Source organism: Oncorhynchus gorbuscha, linkage group LG07 (assembly GCF_021184085.1).
Source record: "Oncorhynchus gorbuscha isolate QuinsamMale2020 ecotype Even-year linkage group LG07, OgorEven_v1.0, whole genome shotgun sequence".
Lineage (NCBI taxonomy): Eukaryota > Metazoa > Chordata > Actinopteri > Salmoniformes > Salmonidae > Oncorhynchus > Oncorhynchus gorbuscha.
In genome coordinates, this window is record NC_060179.1 from 1,082,501 (window position 1) to 1,103,396 (window position 20,896).

General features: G+C 43.7%; 1 protein-coding gene across 1 annotated transcript in view; it reads left to right on the plus strand.

Annotated features, from left to right (window-relative positions):
• vill (villin-like) overlaps positions 1-20,148 on the plus strand; it is a 62,770-nt gene extending 42,622 nt beyond the window's left edge. The window contains 11 exon segments of the mRNA XM_046355393.1: positions 699-799; positions 2,808-2,945; positions 4,913-5,071; positions 6,414-6,593; positions 11,334-11,479; positions 12,829-12,973; positions 14,793-14,981; positions 16,575-16,643; positions 18,427-18,463; positions 18,466-18,788; positions 19,481-20,148. Coding sequence (XP_046211349.1) covers positions 699-799; positions 2,808-2,945; positions 4,913-5,071; positions 6,414-6,593; positions 11,334-11,479; positions 12,829-12,973; positions 14,793-14,981; positions 16,575-16,643; positions 18,427-18,463; positions 18,466-18,788; positions 19,481-19,594 — 1,601 coding nt within the window. The 3' untranslated portion in view covers positions 19,595-20,148.
• Positions 20,149-20,896: the final 748 nt, after the last annotated feature.

Genomic DNA, 20,896 nt, shown 5'->3' on the forward strand with positions numbered 1-20,896 from the left:
AACCAAGATAGGTAACTACTATTAACTAACCAAGATTTGTAACGGCTACTAACTAAACAAGATAGGTAACTACTATTAACTAACCAAGATAGGTAATGACTAATAACTAAGATAGGTAAATACTAACTAACCAAGATAGGTCATAGCTATTAACTAGCCAAGATAGGTAATGAGTACTAACTAAACAAGAAAGGTAACTACTACTAACTAACCAGCATAGGGAACTACTACTAACTAAACATTATAGGTAATGACTACTAACTAAACAAGATAGGTAACTACTATTTACTAACCAAGATAGGTAACTACTATTTACTAACCATGATATGTAACTACTACTCTACAGTCATGGTAACTACTGTTCACATACTAAGATAGAACAATAGTGTTAGAATTGCTATTCCTCTGTCCTGCACGCACACTCCCAGGCAAATGCACTTATTGTTGTGTAGATGGGCGAGAGAGAAAACATATATTTCATCCATTTTAAATTCAGGCTGTAACACAACAAAATGTGCAATAAGTAAAGAGCTATGAAGACTTTCTGAAGGTGCTGTAACTAGCTACATGAAACACATATGATATGTAACTAGACAACAAATGATTTACAATGAGCAACTTCTGTACATACTACCACCCTGGTCATAGATGTGCAGGTTTTTTGTTCCATCTCAACACCATTGTGTCCTGTCCTGTAGCTAAGGTTGAGCAGGTGAAGTTTGATGTGATGGAGCTTCATGCTCGTCCTGAACTGGCAGCACAGCAACGCATGGTGGACGACGCCTCTGGACAGGTTCAGGTGAGACACACCAAGGCTATTACTTGTTATCTTTTAATTTGGGCAAACATCTAATATTGTTTTCAATTGAGTTTTCAATCTTTTGGGGATTACAAGTAACTAAATATGCTGCCAGGAGAGGGCGAAGTTTCAAACATAAATTCCTAGGTAGCTTCTTGATTCTCCTTACATGTACTACTAATGTTGAAATGTTGAAACACATTGGACAGGTGTTAAAGTTGTCTGAGCTATATAAACTATACAAACCAAAGCCTCCCACACGTGCTTTCTGTCTGAACACTAAAACTGAAACGAAATAATTTAAAAACCAAATCTCCTAGCCTCCCACACGTGCTTTCTGTCCGAACACTAAAACTGAAACTAAATCATTTAAAAACCAAATAGAAATATTTTTATACAACTAAAACTAAATAAAAACTAGCAAATCAGGGCTGAAAACTAACTGAAACTAAACGGATATTCAAACCAAGGCCGAGTTTCAGGAGCTATTTGACCTATCAAGCTAGAAAGGTTTTCTCAGGAATGCAGCCCGCGATGCAGTTAGCCATTGTGGCTGGGACCGCGGATTGTCCTGGGTTTACGGCTGTCTGGATCCCTGCTGTGGTTTTCAATCTTCCCTGTGACCTGCCCTGTCTGGAACTGCGAGGACTAACAGTGTAACCTACGTTGCTACCATGACAAAGACCAAAGCCAGCAGGAGTATCGTTGAGGACAGTGGTGTCTCTCTATCACACGTGAATGATATTTTAAATGAACAAAAAAATAGTTCTACAGTTGTAACAACAACAAGAAAATAGCTACAAGTGTTTTGTCCAAATACTGGTGGAGTCAACTAATAAAATAATGGATGACCTGACCAGAGAGGTCCAGGACCTGAAGAACAGTTTGCAGTTCTCCCAGGTCACCTCGATGAGTAGAAACAGGAGAATGACAAATGACAGCAATCTGTAAGTCATTGTGAGAGGACATCAGTTCTGTGTGTGAATACATGATAACAATGAAGAATAAATCAGACTGTCTCGAGGGACAAATAAGGCAGAATAATATGTTTGTGGAGGACCAAGTGAGGGAAATGAAGCTGGACCACAGGTAGATTAAGGTAAAGTCCCACAGGACAGGAAAACGCACCACCGGGCCCAGGTGACAAGCCAAGGCTGATAATAGTCAAGTTCCTGAATTCAAGGACAACTGTTCTGGAAGGAGCCAAGAACTTGAGCGGAAACGTACCAGTCGAAAGTTAGGACACACACCTACTCATTCAAGGAATTTCATTTATTTTTACTATTTTCTACATTGTAGAATAATTGTAAAAACATCAAAACTATGAAATAACAGATATGGAATCATGTAGTAACCAAAAAAGTGTCAAACAAATCAAAATATACTTTAGATTTTAGATTCTTCAAAGTGGCCATCCTTCGCCTGTATGGTTGAAAGAGATGGATCAAAATGAGTGGCTGATATGTCTGGCTGCACATCTGACTGGCTGACTTACGGTAAATTGAGAAATGATGTGACTAAATTGAACAAAAATGAGAAGAAACTATATTATGAAGCCAAGATCAATGAAATAAAGAATGATGGAAAAAAACATACTGTAAACGAAATGATGGTCAGAAAGACACATTCAACGCCATCTTTCATCCAATCAGATGGCTTATCCATCGCAAAACCATTTGATGTTGACAATTATTTTAATGATTACTTCACAGTCAAACTTAGACAGGAAATGCCAACAACAAACAGTGAGCCATCATATTCATGCATAACAAAACAAGTAATGAAAGAAAAGCATTGCAAGTTTGAATTTTGTAAAGTTAGCGAGGGAGAGGTGGAAAAAAATATTGCTATCGATTAATAATGACAAACCTCCTGGCATTGACAACTTAGATGGAAAGCTACTGAGGATGCTTTTGCAACAGCTAATGGGGATCCAAATAAAATACCAAAAATACCAAACACCTACTCCCACAATTACTTACTTAAACTTGCAATGGTCTTTATCCAGATCTGGCGTATAGAGGACCTGGAGTTGAGAGAGCTCCACCCCAGCTCGTTCGGTCAGTTCTACGGAGGAGACTGTTACCTGGTGCTCTACACCTACAAGAGAGCTAACAAGCTGCAGTACATACTGTACATGTGGCAGGTAAGACACTGACAACAACAGGTTCACACCATGTCTTCTTTAGTGGATATAATGCCTTGAGTTTCAGCATTATAGTGTTGGTCAACGTTGATAGTCTGTGCTCCTGAGACTAGTTAGTGTATAGTTAATTATAGTTACTCTACATGTGGCAGGTAAGACACTGACAACAACAGGTTCACACCATGTCTTCTTTAGTGGATATAATGCCTTGAGTTTCAGCATTATAGTGTTGGTCAACGTTGATAGTCTGTGCTCCTGAGACTAGTTAGTGTATAGTTAATTAAACACTAGAAGCTGAGACTAGTTAGTGTATAGTTAATTAAACACTAGAAGCTGAGACTAGTTAGTGTATAGTTAATTAAACACTAGAAGCTGAGACTAGTTAGTGTATAGTTAATTAAACACTAGAAGCTGAGACTAGTTAGTGTATAGTTAATTAAACACTAGAAGCTGAGACTAGTTAGTGTATAGTTAATTAAACACTAGAAGCTGAGACTGGTTAGTGTATAGTTAATTAAACACTAGAAGCTGAGACTAGTTAGTGAATAGTTAATTAATCACTAGAAGCTGAGACTAGTTAGTGTATAGTTAATTAAACACTAGAAGCTGAGACTAGTTAGTGTATAGTTAATTATAGTTACTCTACATGTGGCAGGTAAGACACTGACAACAACAGGTTCACACCATGTCTTCTTTAGTGGATATAATGCCTTGAGTTTCAGCATTATAGTGTTGGTCAACGTTGATAGTCTGTGCTCCTGAGACTAGTTAGTGTATAGTTAATTAAACACTAGAAGCTGAGACTAGTTAGTGTATAGTTAATTAAACACTAGAAGCTGAGACTAGTTAGTGTATAGTTAATTAAACACTAGAAGCTGAGACTAGTTAGTGTATAGTTAATTAAACACTAGAAGCTGAGACTAGTTAGTGTATAGTTAATTAAACACTAGAAGCTGAGACTAGTTAGTGTATAGTTAATTAAACACTAGAAGCTGAGACTGGTTAGTGTATAGTTAATTAAACACTAGAAGCTGAGACTAGTTAGTGAATAGTTAATTAATCACTAGAAGCTGAGACTAGTTAGTGTATAGTTAATTAAACACTAGAAGCTGAGACTAGTTAGTGAATAGTTAATTAAACACTAGAAGCTGAGACTAGTTAGTGTATAGTTAATTAAACACTAGAAGCCGAGACTAGTTAGTGTATAGTTAATTAAACACTAGAAGCTGAGACTAGTTAGTGTATAGTTAATTAAACACTAGAAGCTGAGACTAGTTAGTGTATAGTTAATTAAACACTAGAAGCTGAGACTAGTTAGTGTATAGTTAATTAATCACTAGAAGCTGAGACTAGTTAGTGTATAGTTAATTAATCACTAGAAGCTGAGACGAGTTAGTGTATAGTTAATTATAGTTACTGTACATGTGGCAGGTAAGACACTGACAACAACAGGTTCACACCATGTCTTCTTTAGTGGATATAATGCCTTGAGTTTCAGCATTATAGTGTTGGTCAACGTTGATAGTCTGTGCTCCTGAGACTAGTTAGTGTATAGTTAATTAAACACTAGAAGCTGAGACTAGTTAGTGTATAGTTAATTAAACACTAGAAGCTGAGACTAGTTAGTGTATAGTTAATTAAACACTAGAAGCTGAGGCTAGTTAGTGTATAGTTAATTAAACACTAGAGCTGAGACTAGTTAGTGTATAGTTAATTAAACACTAGAAGCTGAGACTAGTTAGTGTATAGTTAATTAAACACTAGAAGCTGAGACTAGTTAGTGTATAGTTAATTAAACACTAGAAGCTGAGGCTAGTTAGTGTATAGTTAATTAAACACTAGAGCTGAGACTAGTTAGTGTATAGTTAATTAAACACTAGAAGCTGAGACTAGTTAGTGTATAGTTAATTAACCTGCGTGTTGTGCTGGGTGTGTGTGACTGACGTGTGACTTGGTTTACGGTGCAGGGTCGACATGCTACTCAGGATGAGATCACATCGTGTGCCTATCAGGCCGTTGCCATGGACAACAAGTACAGCGGAGTGCCGGTCCAAGTCAGGGTGGTCATGGGGAAAGAGCCGCGTCACTTCCTGGCCATCTTTAAAGGAAAACTCATTATCTTCGAGGTGAGATCATCTTTCATCTGGTGACATGGTCCTTCATCTTAAAGAGATAGTTCATCCAAAATCTGAATTTCAGTGAAATGTCCCTTTCCTTGAGTTTATTCTGAAGGTCCATGGTGACAGAATCCATAACAATGCATGATTTACTTCTGTCTACAGCCTGAAGTTAGCATGTTAGCATCACTGGATTTCATCAGTGGTTCCAGGGGAACCGACGCTAGCAAAGCTGACACTTCCTCCAAAACGCTTCAAACTAACTGATTGGGTAGAGTCCATAATTGTGAAGAACCCGTCCGTGTTTTCTTCACCGTGGGAATCTTGTTATCTTTTAATGGTTGAATGCTCTGATACTTCCTATGTTTACTGATCAGTTTAGTTCACATCTGGAAAGCAAACCATGTCGGAGTGTCCCAGGTAAACAATGTCTTCACTGGAAGACCCATGAAGATGCTCTCTGCTCTCTGCTCTCTGCTTTCTGCTTTCTGCTCTCTGCTCTCTGCTTTCTGCTCTCTGCTCTCTGCTCTCTGCTTTCTGCTCTCTGCTCTCTGCTCTCTGCTCTCTGCTCTCTGCTTTCTGCTCTCTGCTCTCTGCTTTCTGCTCTCTGCTTTCTGCTCTCTGCTCTCTGCTTTCTGCTTTCTGCTCTCTGCTCTCTGCTCTCTGCTCTCTGCTCTCTGCTCTCTGCTTTCTGCTCTCTGCTCTCTGCTCTCTGCTTTCTGCTTTCTGCTCTCTGCTCTCTGCTCTCTGCTTTCTGCTTTCTGCTCTCTGCTCTCTGCTCTCTGCTTTCTACTTTCTGCTCTCTGCTCTCTGCTCTCTGCTCTCTGCTCTCTGCTCTCTGCTCTCTGCTCTCTGCTACATGAGGAAATCCCTCCAGTTCTGAGCAACCAAATCCCAGCGAGTACTTTAGTAGTATGCAAGGTGACAAAAATCCCTGCTGACGCCACCAACTACCCATCTTAGTTTGGAGTGCTTTTTGAGGAAGTTTCTGCTTGCAGTGCAGCTTTGCTAACGTTGTTTCTCCTGGAACCACTGATTAAATGTGATGAAGCTATAACATGCTGGATTATTGTGGATTCTGTCACCATGGACCTTCAGACAAAACTCAAGGAAAGGGACATTTCACCCAAATGTAGATTTTGGATGAATTATCCCATTTAAGATGATGTGTGTGTGTGTGTGTGTGTGTGTGTGTGTGTGTGTGTGTGTGTGTGTGTGTGTGTGTGTGTGTGTGTGTGTGTGTGTGTGTGTGTGTGTGTGTGTGTGTGTGTGTGTGTGTGTGTGTGTGTGTGTGTGTGTGTGTGTGTGTGTGTGTGTGTGTGTGTGTGTGTGTGTGTGTGTGTGTGTTCAGGGTGGTACAGGCAGAGCGGGGGTGACTAACCCAGGCCCGGGAGCTAGACTGTTCCAGGTTCGAGGGACTCATGAGATGAACACCAGGGCTACTGAGGTCCCAGCCCGCTCCTCATCACTCAACACCAATGATGTGTTCCTGCTAAAAACTGACCACACGATTTACCTGTGGTACGGCAAGGTACTATACTGTTATCTGTGGTACGGCAAGGTCAGACACTGTTACCTGTGGTACGGCAAGGTACTACACTGTTACCTGTGGTACGGCAAGGTCAGACACTGTTACCTGTGGTACGGCAAGGTCAGACACTGTTACCTGTGGTACGGCAAGGTACTACACTGTTACCTGTGGTACGGCAAGGTCAGACACTGTTACCTGTGGTACGGCAAGGTACTATACTGTTACCTGTGGTACGGCAAGGTCAGACACTGTTACCTGTGGTACGGCAAGGTCAGACACTGTTACCTGTGGTACGGCAAGGTCAGACACTGTTACCTGTGGTACGGCAAGGTACTACACTGTTACCTGTGGTACGGCAAGGTACTCCACTGTTACCTGTGGTACGGCAAGGTCAGACACTGTTACCTGTGGTACGGCAAGGTCAGGTTACCTGTGGTACTCAGACACTGTTACCTGTGGTACGGCAAGGTCACTACACTGTTACCTGTGGTACGGCAAGGTACTACACTGTTACCTGTGGTACGGCAAGGTACTACACTGTTACCTGTGGTACGGCAAGGTACTCCACTGTTACCTGTGGTACGGCAAGGTCAGACACTGTTACCTGTGGTACGGCAAGGTACTACACTGTTACCTGTGGTACGGCAAGGTCAGACACTGTTACCTGTGGTACGGCAAGGTACTACACTGTTACCTGTGGTACGGCAAGGTCAGACACTGTTACCTGTGGTACGGCAAGGTCAGACACTGTTACCTGTGGTACGGCAAGGTCAGACACTGTTACCTGTGGTACGGCAAGGTACTCCACTGTTACCTGTGGTACGGCAAGGTACTATACTGTTACCTGTGGTACGGCAAGGTCAGACACTGTTACCTGTGGTACGGCAAGGTCAGACACTGTTACCTGTGGTACGGCAAGGTACTACACTGTTACCTGTGGTACGGCAAGGTACTAAACTGTTACCTGTGGTACGGCAAGGTACTAAACTGTTACCTGTGGTATGGCAAGGTACTACACTGTTACCTGTGGTACGGCAAGGTACTACACTGTTACCTGTGGTACGGCAAGGTACTATACTGTTACCTGTGGTACGGCAAGGTCAGACACTGTTACCTGTGGTACGGCAAGGTCAGACACTGTTACCTGTGGTACGGCAAGGTCAGACACTGTTACCTGTGGTACGGCAAGGTACTATACTGTTACCTGTGGTACGGCAAGGTCAGACACTGTTACCTGTGGTACGGCAAGGTACTACACTGTTACCTGTGGTACGGCAAGGTACTACACTGTTACCTGTGGTACGGCAAGGTACTACACTGTTACCTGTGGTACGGCAAGGTCAGACACTGTTACCTGTGGTACGGCAAGGTCAGATACTGTTACCTGTGGTATGGCAAGGTACTACACTGTTACCTGTGGTATGGCAAGGTACTACACTGTTACCTGTGGTACGGCAAGGTCAGACACTGTTACCTGTGGTACGGCAAGGTACTACACTGTTACCTGTGGTACGGCAAGGTATTACACTGTTACCTGTGGTATTTCAAGGTAAGATGTTAGACAGGGATTATATAACGGTTGGGTCTTATCCTGAATGCTAATATGTTAAAACCGCATTCCAGCTGGTGTCTATTCCACAAGTTACCACTGGCTAAATATATGACGTTAAAATGCCTATTCACTCTGATCCATCTGACTACGCAATCCATCAGCCCAGCCAGGCAATTTATAGACTTGATCTCCACTATAAAAAGCACCTAGCATCTCACATTTCTTTTAGACTAACATTTAGTTTCCAACAGTGGAGATATAAGGGCACAAGGTGAGACCCAGATGCAGACACAGGAGGCAGATGGTTAGAGTCCATGTTTATTAACAATCCAAAAGGGGAAGGCAAGAGAATGGTCATGGACAGGCAAAAAGTCAAAACCAGTTCAGAGTTACAGAATGGTCAGGCAGGCTCGAGGTCAGGGCAGGGCAGGCAGAATGGTCAGGCAGGCTCGAGGTCAGGGCAGGGCAGGCAGAATGGTCAGGCAGGCTCGAGGTCAGGGCAGGGCAGGCAGAATGGTCAGGCAGGGTCGAGGTCAGGGCAGGGCAGGCAGAATGGTCAGGCAGGCTCGAGGTCAGGGCAGGGCAGGCAGAATGGTCAGGCAGGCTCGAGGTCAGGGCAGGGCAGGCAGAATGGTCAGGCAGGCTCGAGGTCAGGGCAGGGCAGGCAGAATGGTCAGGCAGGCTCGAGGTCAGGGCAGGGCAGGCAGAATGGTCAGGCAGGCTCGAGATCAGGGCAGGGCAGGCAGAATGGTTAGGCAGGTGGGAATGGAGCAAGAAAATCAGGCAAAGGTCAAAACCGGGATATTCAATATTCAATGTCGATCTCCAGTTCTTCCACGGTAATGAACTTGTCAGGAGTTGCGACGAGACAAGCAGACAGGCAGACAGCGTTTCTCAGCCAGTCGAAATCATGAATCAGCTGACATCATTTTTAAAGATATGAAATGGCAATTGATAAAAAGAAAAGCAAAATAACGTTCAGCTAGTTTGCAGTCTTTCCAGCTTCAGTTTGAAGTGATTGTGTTAGCTGTGTTGTTGTCTGTGTTGTTGCTGTGTTGTTACTGTGTTGTTGGCTGTGTTGTTGGCTGTGTTGTTGTCTGTGTTGTTGGCTGTGTTGTTACTGTGTTGTTGGCTGTGTTTTTGGCTGTGTTGTTGTCTGTGTTGTTGGCTGTGTTGTTACTGTGTTGTTGGCTGTGTTGTTACTGTGTTGTTGGCTGTGTTGTTACTGTGTTTTTGGCTGTGTTGTTGGCTGTGTTGTTGGCTGTGTTGTTGGCTGTGTTGTTGGCTGTGTTGTTACTGTGTTGTTGGCTGTGTTGTTACTGTGTTGTTGGCTGTGTTGTTGGCTGTGTTGTTGGCTGTGTTGTTACTGTGTTGTTGTCTGTGTTGTTGGCTGTGTTGTTGGCTGTGTTGTTGGCTGTGTTGTTACTGTGTTGTTGGCTGTGTTGTTACTGTGTTGTTACTGTGTTGTTGGCTGTGTTGTTACTGTGTTGTTACTGTGTTGTTGGCTGTGTTGTTGGCTGTGTTGTTGGCTGTGTTGTTGGCTGTGTTGTTGGCTGTGTTGTTGGCTGTGTTGTTGGCTGTGTTGTTGTGTTGTTGGCTGTGTTGTTGGCTGTGTTGTTGGCTGTGTTGTTACTGTGTTGTTGGCTGTGTTGTTGGCTGTGTTGTTGGCTGTGTTGTTGGCTGTGTTGTTGGCTGTGTTGTTGGCTGTGTTGTTGGCTGTGTTGTTGGCTGTGTTGTTGGCTGTGTTGTTGGCTGTGTTGTTGGCTGTGTTGTTGGCTGTGTTGTTGGCTGTGTTGTTACTGTGTTGTTGGCTGTGTTGTTGCTGTGTTGTTGGCTGTGTTGTTGGCTGTGTTGTTAGCTGTGTTGTTGGCTGTGTTGTTACTGTGTTGTTGGCTGTGTTGTTACTTTGTTGTTGGCTGTGTTGTTAGCTGTGTTGTTACTGTGTTGTTGGCTGTGTTGTTGGCTGTGTTGTTGGCTGTGTTGTTGGCTGTGTTGTTGGCTGTGTTGTTACTGTGTTGTTGGCTGTGTTGTTACTGTTGTTGGCTGTGTTGTTGGCTGTGTTGTTACTGTGTTGTTGGCTGTGTTGTTACTGTGTTGTTGGCTGTGTTGTTACTGTGTTGTTGGCTGTGTTGTTGGCTGTGTTGTTACTGTGTTGTTGGCTGTGTTGTTACTGTGCTGTTGGCTGTGTTGTTGGCTGTGTTGTTGGCTGTGTTGTTACCGTAGCTGTGTTGTTAGCTGTGTTGTTGGCTGTGTTGTTACCGTAGCTGTGTTGTTAGCTGTGTTGTTGGCTAGCTCCTCTGAACAACAGTGTCTTGACTAGTGAGCACATTTTCTATACCAGGTGAAATCACACCTCATTGTTATGGATGTATCCAAATAAATGTCACTAGAAAACTGCTTAAACAAATGCAGCTACTTTGCTGTTATTCTGGCTGCACTTTTTGACGTGACTGTAAGTTAGCTGTAGTTGGCTAGTTAGCAAGCAAGGGATAAGAACGATGCCAGCCAGTATGGCAATGGAACATGTAGAATGAACATCTGGGTCGCATCCATCGATACAGAACAAAAAGACTGAACGTCTGGGTCGCGTCCATAGATACAGAACAAAAAGACTGAACATCTGGGTCGCATCCATCGATACAGAACAAAAAGACTGAACATCTGGGTCGCATCCATCGATACAGAACAAAAAGACTGAACATCTGGGTCGCATCCATCGATACAGAACAAAAAGACTGAACATCTGGGTCGCATCCATCGATACAGAACAAAAAGACTGAACGGCTGGGTCTCATCTCTAGTAACCAAACCAATAGAACGAACAACCAGCCAGCTTAGGTAGCAACCCTAGATTTGTATCGGGACTATATCTTGTGGAAGGATGAAATAGTGTCAATAAATTCAGCAAAATAATGTTTTTAATAAAAATATTCCAATAATTCTTTGAATATGTTCACCCGTTCACCCGTTGTATAAAACTGAAAATGCCCGAGAAGCCGACGTTTGACAGATATATTGGCACGGTTTTCCAGTCCTCGACTTTGTCTCCGACCTAACTACATCCGTGCCAATATATCCTGCAAACAACGGCTTCTCGGGCTTCACTTAAAGAGCAGAGGGAAGGAATCAGTTTTCATGTATCTGTATTGTGTGTGACATGTGCCTGTATCCTGCATCTTCTGTCTCAGGGTTGTAGTGGTGATGAGAGAGAGATGGCAAAGGCAGTAGCAGACGTTCTGTCCAGGCAGGATAAACAGGTTGTTATGGAGGGACAGGAGCCTGCTGAGTTCTGGGTGGCTCTGGGAGGGAAGGCCCCTTACGCCTGTGACAAGAGGTACACACACTGCTGACACGGTACACACAGACTGATGACATGGTACACACAGACTGATGACACGGTACACACAGACTGATGACACGGTATACACACACTGCTGACACGGTACACACAGACTACTGACATGGTACACACACACTGCTGACATGGTACACACACACTGCTGACACGGTACACACAAACTGATGACACAGTACACACAGACTGATGACATGGTATACACACACTGCTGACACGGTACACACACACTGCTGACACGGTATACACACACTGCTGACATGGTACACACACACTGCTGACATGGTACACACACACTGCTGACACGGTACACACAAACTGATGACACAGTACACACAGACTGATGATAATAGAACTAGAATGACACTAGACCTAGGATGATACTATAAGGTCACTTTAACTCTACCTACATGTACGTATTACTTCAATGACCTCGACAAACCGGTGACCCAGCACATTGACTCTCTACTGGTACCCACTCTATGTAGCCTCACTATTGCTCATTTTATTTTAATGCTGATATTTAATTACTTTTATTTTCAAAATTTGTTTATTATCTATTTTTTTTAACTTAACACGTTTTCCTTCTGAACTTCTTAAAGCATTGTTGGTTAAGGGGTTGTAGGTAAACGTTTCACAATAAGGTCTACACCTGTTGTATTCTGAGCATGTGACAAATACAATTTGATTTGAAAAAATAAATTATAATAGAACTATAACTACGATGATACTAGAATGACACTAGGATGACACTGAAACAAGGATGACACTGGAACAAGGATGACACTAGAACTAGGATGACACTAGAACTAGGATGACACTAGAACTAGGATGGCACTAGGATGACACTAGAACTAGGATGACACTAGAACTAGGATGACACTAGAACTAGGATGACACTGGAACAAGGATGACACTAGAACTAGGATGACACTAGAACTAGGATGACACTAGAACTAGGATGACACTAGAACTAGGATGACACTAGAACTAGGATGACACTAGAACTAGGATGACACTGGAACTAGGATGACACTAGAACTAGGATGACACTGGAACAAGGATGACACTAGAACTAGCCTGATAATAGAACTAGCATGAAGCTAGAACTAGGATGACAGTAGAATTAGAACTAGGATGACACTATATATAGGATGAAACTACAACTAGAATTACACTTTGAACTAGTGTCTAGATTTTTCATGTTCAGGTCCCTATTGCAATATCTTTAGATGTAATCCTGCTATTGGTAGATCTATCGGTCTGAACATGTCATGTGACATCAAATGCTGTCATGTGACTTTGTGATGTCACATCCTGTCTATCAGACTGCAGAAGGAGGAGACTCCCCACAGCCCTCGGTTGTTTGAATGCTCCAATCAGACTGGTCGGTTCAGGATGACAGAGGTGGAGGACTTGACTCAGGAGGACCTGGACCAGGATGATGTCATGCTGCTAGACACCTGGGAGGAGGTGAGGGGTCAGGGGTCATCACTTTGGTTACCTGGGAGGAGGTGAGGGGTCAGGGGCCATGACTATAGTTACCTGGGAGGAGGTAAGGGGTCAGGGGCCATGACTATAGTTACCTGGGAGGAGGTGAGGGGTCAGGGGCCATGACTATAGTTACCTGGGAGGAGGTGAGGGGTCAGGGGCCATGACTATAGTTACCTGGGAGGAGGTGAGGGGTCAGGGGCCATGACTATAGTTACCTGGGAGGAGGTAAGGGTTCAGGGGCCATGACTATAGTTACCTGGGAGGAGGTGAGGGGTCAGGGGCCATGACTATAGTTACCTGGGAGGAGGTGAAGGGTCAGGGGCCATGACTATAGTTACCTGGGAGGAGGTGAGGGGTCAGGGGCCATGACTATAGTTACCTGGGAGGAGGTGAAGGGTCAGGGGCCATGACTATAGTTACCTGGGAGGAGGTAAGGGGTTAGGGGCCATGACTATAGTTACCTGGGAGGAGGTGAGGGGTCAGGGGCCATGACTATAGTTACCTGGGAAGAGGTGAGGGGTCAGGGGCCATGACTATAGTTACCTGGGAGGCGGTGAGGGGTCAGGGGCCATGACTATAGTTACCTGGGAGGAGGTAAGGGGTTAGGGGCCATGACTATAGTTACCTGGGATGAGGTGAGGGGTCAGGGGCCATGACTATAGTTACCTGGGAGGAGGTAAGGGGTCAGGGGCCATGACTATAGTTACCTGGGAGGAGGTGAGGGGTCAGGGGCCATGACTATAGTTACCTGGGAGGAGGTGAAGGGTCAGGGGCCATGACTATAGTTACCTGGGAGGAGGTAAGGGGTCAGGGGCCATAACTATAGTTACCTGGGAGGAGGTAAGGGGTCAGGGGCCATGACTATAGTTACCTGGGAGGAGGTGAGGGGTCAGGGGCCATGACTATACTTACCTGGGAGGAGGTAAGGGGTCAGGGGCCATGACTATAGTTACCTGGGAGGAGGTGAGGGGTCAGGGGCCATGACTATAGTTACCTGGGAGGAGGTAAGGGGTCAGGGGCCATGACTATAGTTACCTGGGAGGAGGTGAGGGGTCAGGGGCCATGACTATAGTTACCTGGGAGGAGGTAAGGGGTCAGGGGCCATGACTATAGTTACCTGGGAGGAGGTGAGGGGTCAGGGGCCATGACTATAGTTACCTGGGAGGAGGTGAAGGGTCAGGGGCCATGACTATAGTTACCTGGGAGGAGGTAAGGGGTCAGGGGCCATAACTATAGTTACCTGGGAGGAGGTAAGGGGTCAGGGGCCATGACTATAGTTACCTGGGAGGAGGTGAGGGGTCAGGGGCCATGACTATACTTACCTGGGAGGAGGTAAGGGGTCAGGGGCCATGACTATAGTTACCTGGGAGGAGGTGAGGGGTCAGGGGCCATGACTATAGTTACCTGGGAGGAGGTAAGGGGTCAGGGGCCATGACTATAGTTACCTGGAAGGTGAGGGGTCAGGGGCCATGACTATAGTTACCTGGGAGGAGATGAGGGGTCAAGGGTCATCACTATGGTTATCTGAGAGGAGGTTAGGGTTCAGGGGTCATCACTATAGTTACCAGGGAATAGGTGAGAGGTCATTGCCACGGTTACCAGGGTCTTGGTCCCTGGGCTCAGTCCAATCCTCTGGTAACATGTGATTCCAGTAGTTGATGTTTAAACAGAGATGAAGCAAGTATCATGTCGTTCTCATGTAGAGCATGACTCTACATAAAGCACAGTTCACTTCAGGGGAACCATACCATCATTACCACTGAATAACCTTGACTCCATATTTGTCCAATCCCGTCAGATCTTCCTGTGGATTGGCAGGTCTGCCAACGAATATGAGACCAAGGAAGCGTGTAACAGTGCTCTAGAGTACCTGAGGACCCACCCAGCGGGGCGGGACCCTGACACACCCATCATCTCCGTCAAACAGGGCTACGAGCCACTGACCTTCACCGGATGGTTCAACGCATGGGACCCTCAGAAGTGGAGCGTGAGTAGATCTGGGACACCAGCCATCACCACTAGAGGGAAAACGGGATGCACTGCTACAACTGTGACTGGATGTGTTTTATTGAGTAACTTCAGCAAAGTGAATTTAATTTATTAGGGGAAGAGGTGGGGACTCCAGTCAATCTGTGTTTGTTAGTGTGTTCTGTGCATCTATTTACAGTCCGGTAGAGTTGGAATAAATGTATTTATGATTCTTAACATGAAGATAACAGACCGGTGATCTGTTACCAAACTGGTGTTACCAAACTGGTGTTAACAGACTGGTGTTAACAGACTGGTGTTAACAGACTGGTGTTTATAGACTGGTGTTAACAGACTGGTGTTACCAAACTGGTGTTACCAAACTGGTGTTACCAAACTGTTGTTACCAAACTGGTGTTAACAGACTGGTGTTAACAGACTGGTGTTAACAGACTGGTGTTAACAGACTGGTGTTACCAAACTGGTGTTAACAGACTGGTGTTACCAAACTGGTGTTAACAGACTGGTGTTTACAGACTGGTGTTAACAGACTGGTGTTAACAGACTGGTGTTACCAAACTGGTGTTAACAGACTGGTGTTAACAGACTGGTGTTAACAGACTGGTGTTACCAAACTGGTGTTAACAGACTGGTGTTACCAGACTGGTGTTAACAGACTGGTGTTTACAGACTGGTGTTAACAGACTGGTGTTTCTAGACTGGTGTTTACAGACTGGTGTTTACAGACTAGTGTTAACAGACTGGTGTTTACAGACTGGTGTTAACAGACTAGTGTTTACAGACTGGTGTTTACAGACTGGTGTTTACAGACTAGTGTTTACAGACTGGTGTTTACAGACTGGTGTTTACAGACTGGTGTTTACAGACTGGTGTTTACAGACTGGTGTTAACAGACTAGTGTTTACAGACTGGTGTTTACAGACTGGTGTTAACAGACTGGTGTTTACAGACTAGTGTTTACAGACTAGTGTTAACAGACTGGTGTTTACAGACTGGTGTTTACAGACTGGTGTTTACAGACTAGTGTTTACAGACTAGTGTTAACAGACTGGTGTTTACAGACTGGTGTTTACAGACTGGTGTTTACAGACTAGTGTTTACAGACTGGTGTTTACAGACTGGTGTTTACAGACTGGTGTTTACAGACTAGTGTTTACAGACTAGTGTTAACAGACTGGTGTTAACAGACTGGTGTTTACAGACTAGTGTTTACAGACTGGTGTTAACAGACTGGTGTTTACAGACTGGTGTTTACAGACTGGTGTTTATAGACTGGTGTTAACAGACTAGTGTTAACAGACTGGTGTTTACAGACTGGTGTTTACAGACTGGTGTTTACAGACTGGTGTTTACAGACTAGTGTTTACAGACTAGTGTTAACAGACTGGTGTTAACAGACTGGTGTTTACAGACTAGTGTTTACAGACTAGTGTTAACAGACTAGTGTTAACAGACTGGTGTTTACAGACTAGTGTTTACAGACTAGTGTTTACAGACTAGTGTTAACAGACTGGTGTTAACAGACTAGTGTTTACAGACTGGTGTTACCAGACTGGTGTTTACAGACTAGTGGATCTTCTCTTCTCAACAGGGAGGCTCCTCCTATGAGGAAATGAAACAAAACCTGGGCGATGTTGCATCTATCTCTCAGATTACTGTCGTAAGTGATTCACTAACACACTCTAGCAATAATGTTACTAACTCAACCAAGTAATAAAAATAACCATTAGCCACCTTGTATTGTCATTATGATAGAACCAATACAAGCCTAACCTTTGCATTCATCAAACATTAATGATCGTAAGCAAAGAAACATTCATTTAAATATGTTCTAAATCATCCAACCAGCTTCCACCTGTTAGAGGGGATATCAGCTTTCACCTGTTAGAGGGGATACCAGCTTCCACCTGTTAGAGGGGATATCAGCTTTCACCTGTTAGATGAGATATCAGCTTTCACCTGTTAGATGAGATATCAGCTTTCACCTGTTAGAGGAGATATCAGCTTTCACCTGTTAGATGAGATATCAGCTTTCACCTGTTAGATGAGATATCAGCTTTCACCTGTTAGAGGAGATATCAGCTTTCACCTGTTAGATGAGATATCAGCTTTCACCTGTTAGAGGAGATATCAGCTTTCACCTGTTAGATGAGATATCAGCTTTCACCTGTTAGAGGGGATATCAGCTTCCACCTGTTAGATGAGATATCAGCTTTCACCTGTTAGATGAGATATCAGCTTTCACCTGTTAGAGGGGATATCAGCTTTCACCTGTTAGATGAGATATCAGCTTTCACCTGTTAGAGGGGATACCAGCTTCCACCTGTTAGAGGGGATATCAGCTTTCACCTGTTAGATGAGATATCAGCTTTCACCTGTTAGAGGGGATACCAGCTTCCACCTGTTAGAGGGGATATCAGCTTTCACCTGTTAGATGAGATATCAGCTTTCACCTGTTAGAGGGGATACCAGCTTCCACCTGTTAGAGGGGATATCAGCTTTCACCTGTTAGAGGGGATACCAGCTTCCACCTGTTAGATGAGATATCAGCTTTCACCTGTTAGAGGGGATATCAGCTTTCACCTGTTAGATGAGATATCAGCTTCCACCTGTTAGATGAGATATCAGCTTTCACCTGTTAGATGAGATATCAGCTTTCACCTGTTAGATGAGATACCAGCTTTCACCTGTTAGATGAGATACCAGCTTTCACCTGTTAGATGAGATACCAGCTTTCACCTGTTAGATGAGATATCAGCTTCCACCTGTTAGATGAGATATCAGCTTTCACCTGTTAGATGAGATACCAGCTTTCACCTGTTAGAGGGGATATCAGCTTCCACCTGTTAGAGGGGATATCAGCTTCCACCTGTTAGAGGGGATACCAGCTTCCACCTGTTAGAGGGGATATCAGCTTTCACCTGTTAGATGAGATATCAGCTTTCACCTGTTAGAGGGGATATCAGCTTTCACCTGTTAGATGAGATATCAGCTTTCACCTGTTAGATGGGATATCAGCTTTCACCTGTTAGATGAGATACCAGCTTCCACCTGTTAGATGAGATACCAGCTTTCACCTGTTAGATGAGATATCAGCTTTCACCTGTTAGATGAGATATCAGCTTTCACCTGTTAGATGAGATATCAGCTTTCATCTGTTAGAGGAGATATCAGCTTTCACCTGTTAGATGAGATATCAGCTTTCACCTGTTAGATGAGATATCAGCTTTCACCTGTTAGAGGAGATATCAGCTTTCACCTGTTAGATGAGATATCAGCTTTCACCTGTTAGAGGGGATATCAGCTTCCACCTGTTAGATGAGATATCAGCTTTCACCTGTTAGATGAGATATCAGCTTTCACCTGTTAGATGAGATATCAGCTTTCATCTGTTAGAGGAGATATCCGTATCTACATCTCACTCCTCCTCTTGTTTCATGTAGAATCTGAACAACACAGAGCTGAGTAAGGTTTCTGCTGGGGGAGTAGTGGAGGTGCTGGGTACAGCGCTCCAGGAGGCCCAGCCCAGTTCAGCTCTCCACCATCCTACAAGCTCCACCTTGGGACAGGAGGGGGCTCCTGTGGCCCTTCCAGCCCAGCCACCCCTGGAGGTCAGGACTGCCTGTCCACCACCTTCAGCACTACCCTGTCCCCCACCCTGTCCTCCCCCTCCCTGGGCCCCTCCATCACCCTGGTCCCCTCCACCACCCCAGCTCCCAGGACTGGAGAGTACCTGGGCCCTGAGCTGCTGATCAACAAGAGCCCCAATGAGCTGCCCAAGGGAGTGGACCCTAATAGGAGAGAGGTGAGGATGCTATTATAAAATAGTACTGCTGAGACTGTATTGTACAGCAGGTTATTAGGGAAATGGTCATATTTTCGTTGTTTACTATTTGGACAAATCAGGATTGGGAAAAGGTGATTCTTAAACTGGTTTCCACAGCACACAAAGTTAAAATTGGATATATCGTTAAAATTCAGGAAAACAGAAAATGTAATTTTTGGCCATGATAAACATGGCTGAAATTAGAGTAAGAGGGAGAGGGAGGCCTAGAGTTTCCATTTGGGAGGAGACTTTTACACAAAGGTAATCCAAATTGTTAATGGCATCTCCTCCAGAAGTAAAACAGGAAATGACAAACTTTCTCAAAATACTTTTACTTTTGGGGAACCGAGATTAGTGTTATAGTGGTGAACTGACAGCAGGGGTCAGCAGGGGCCAGCAGGGGACAGCAGGGGCCAGCAGGGGTCAGCATAACACATTAAATATGTCTCTCTCACTCTCAACTCAAGGGCTTTATTGGCATGGGGAACATATGTTTACATTGCCGAAGCAAGTGAAATAGTTAATAAACAAAAGTGAAATAAACAATATAAATGAATAGTCAACATTACACTCATAGAAGTTCCAAAAGAATAAAGACATTTCAAATGTCACATTATGTCTTTATACGGTGTTGTAACGATGTGCAAAAATATCTCTCTCTCTCTTCTCAGGACTATCTCTCTGATGTGGATCTGGAGAACCTGCTGGGTTGTTCTCGGTCTGGTTTCCAGCGGCTGCCCAGGTGGCGGCAGAACGACCTGAAGAAGAAGGCAGGGCTGTTCTAAGTGGGCCAGTCAGTTGGGATGACATCGGGACATAGCTTATTAGAGTTGAAAATGTTCCTTGGTTGTGTTCAAGTTGTTTTCAAGTGGAGAGAGAGCGGGAATGTTTTTTTTAAATCGTTTTTCAACAGAACCTCCCTGATTACTAACAGTACATTTAAAAAATACATTATTTATTGAACAATTGAACAAAACTATGCCCAGTTGATATGTTCTACCAGCTGAACAAAATAAACAGCAGGTATTTTTTAAACATTGATTCGATGAACATGTCTTTATTTTTTTTATCTCATGATCAGTTGCTATATTTGATGTTTTGTTATATTTTCTCTACATTTCAAAGATGAGTTATGATTTTAAAACACTTTTTTAATGTATTTTCTAACAATCAAACATAATGAACAAACCCTCTCATAATCAAAAATCTAATCATCATGAAGCCTGTCACCAGATCTCTAATAATAAAACAATATACAATCAACGTACTGTTTCAAATTCTTATTTTACTTTGTGTAAATGCAGTTGAGTGAAAAACAAAATAAATAAATATTACAATATACAGAGCCTTTGAAAATGATTCAGACCCCTTGACTTTTTCCACATTTTGTTACATTTTGTTAAGTTACAGTCTTATTCTAAAATAGATTAAATCATTTTTTTCCCTCATTAATCTACACACAATACCCCTTAATGACATCACAATACCCCATAATGACATCACAATACCCCATAATGACATCACAATACCCCTTAATGACATCACAATACCCTATAAATGCATCACAATACCCCATAATGACATCACAATAACCCTTAATGACAAAGCAAAGAGAGGTTTAGAAATTTTAGCAAATGTATTACAAATAAAAAACTGAAATATCACTTTTACATAAGTATTCAGACCCTTTACTCAGTTCTTTGTAGAAGCACCTTCGGCAGCGATTACAGCCTTGTGTCTTCTTGGCGCTACAAGCTTGACACTCCTGTGTTGTCTTGGCTCTGTGCTTAGGGTTGTCGTCCTGTTGGAAGGTGAACCTTCGCCCCAGTCTGAGGTCCTGAGCGCTCTGGAGTAGGTTTTCATCAAGGATCTCTTTGTACTTTGCTCCTTTCATTTTTGCCTCAATCCAGACTAGTCTCAGAGTCCCAGCTGCTGAAAAACATCACCACAGCATGATGCCACCACCATCAGGCTTCACCGTAGAGATTGTGCCAGGTTTCCTCCAGACATGATGCTTGGCAATCAGGCCAAAGAGTTCAATCTTGGTTTCAGCAGACCCGAGAATCTTGTTTCTCATGGTCTGAGAT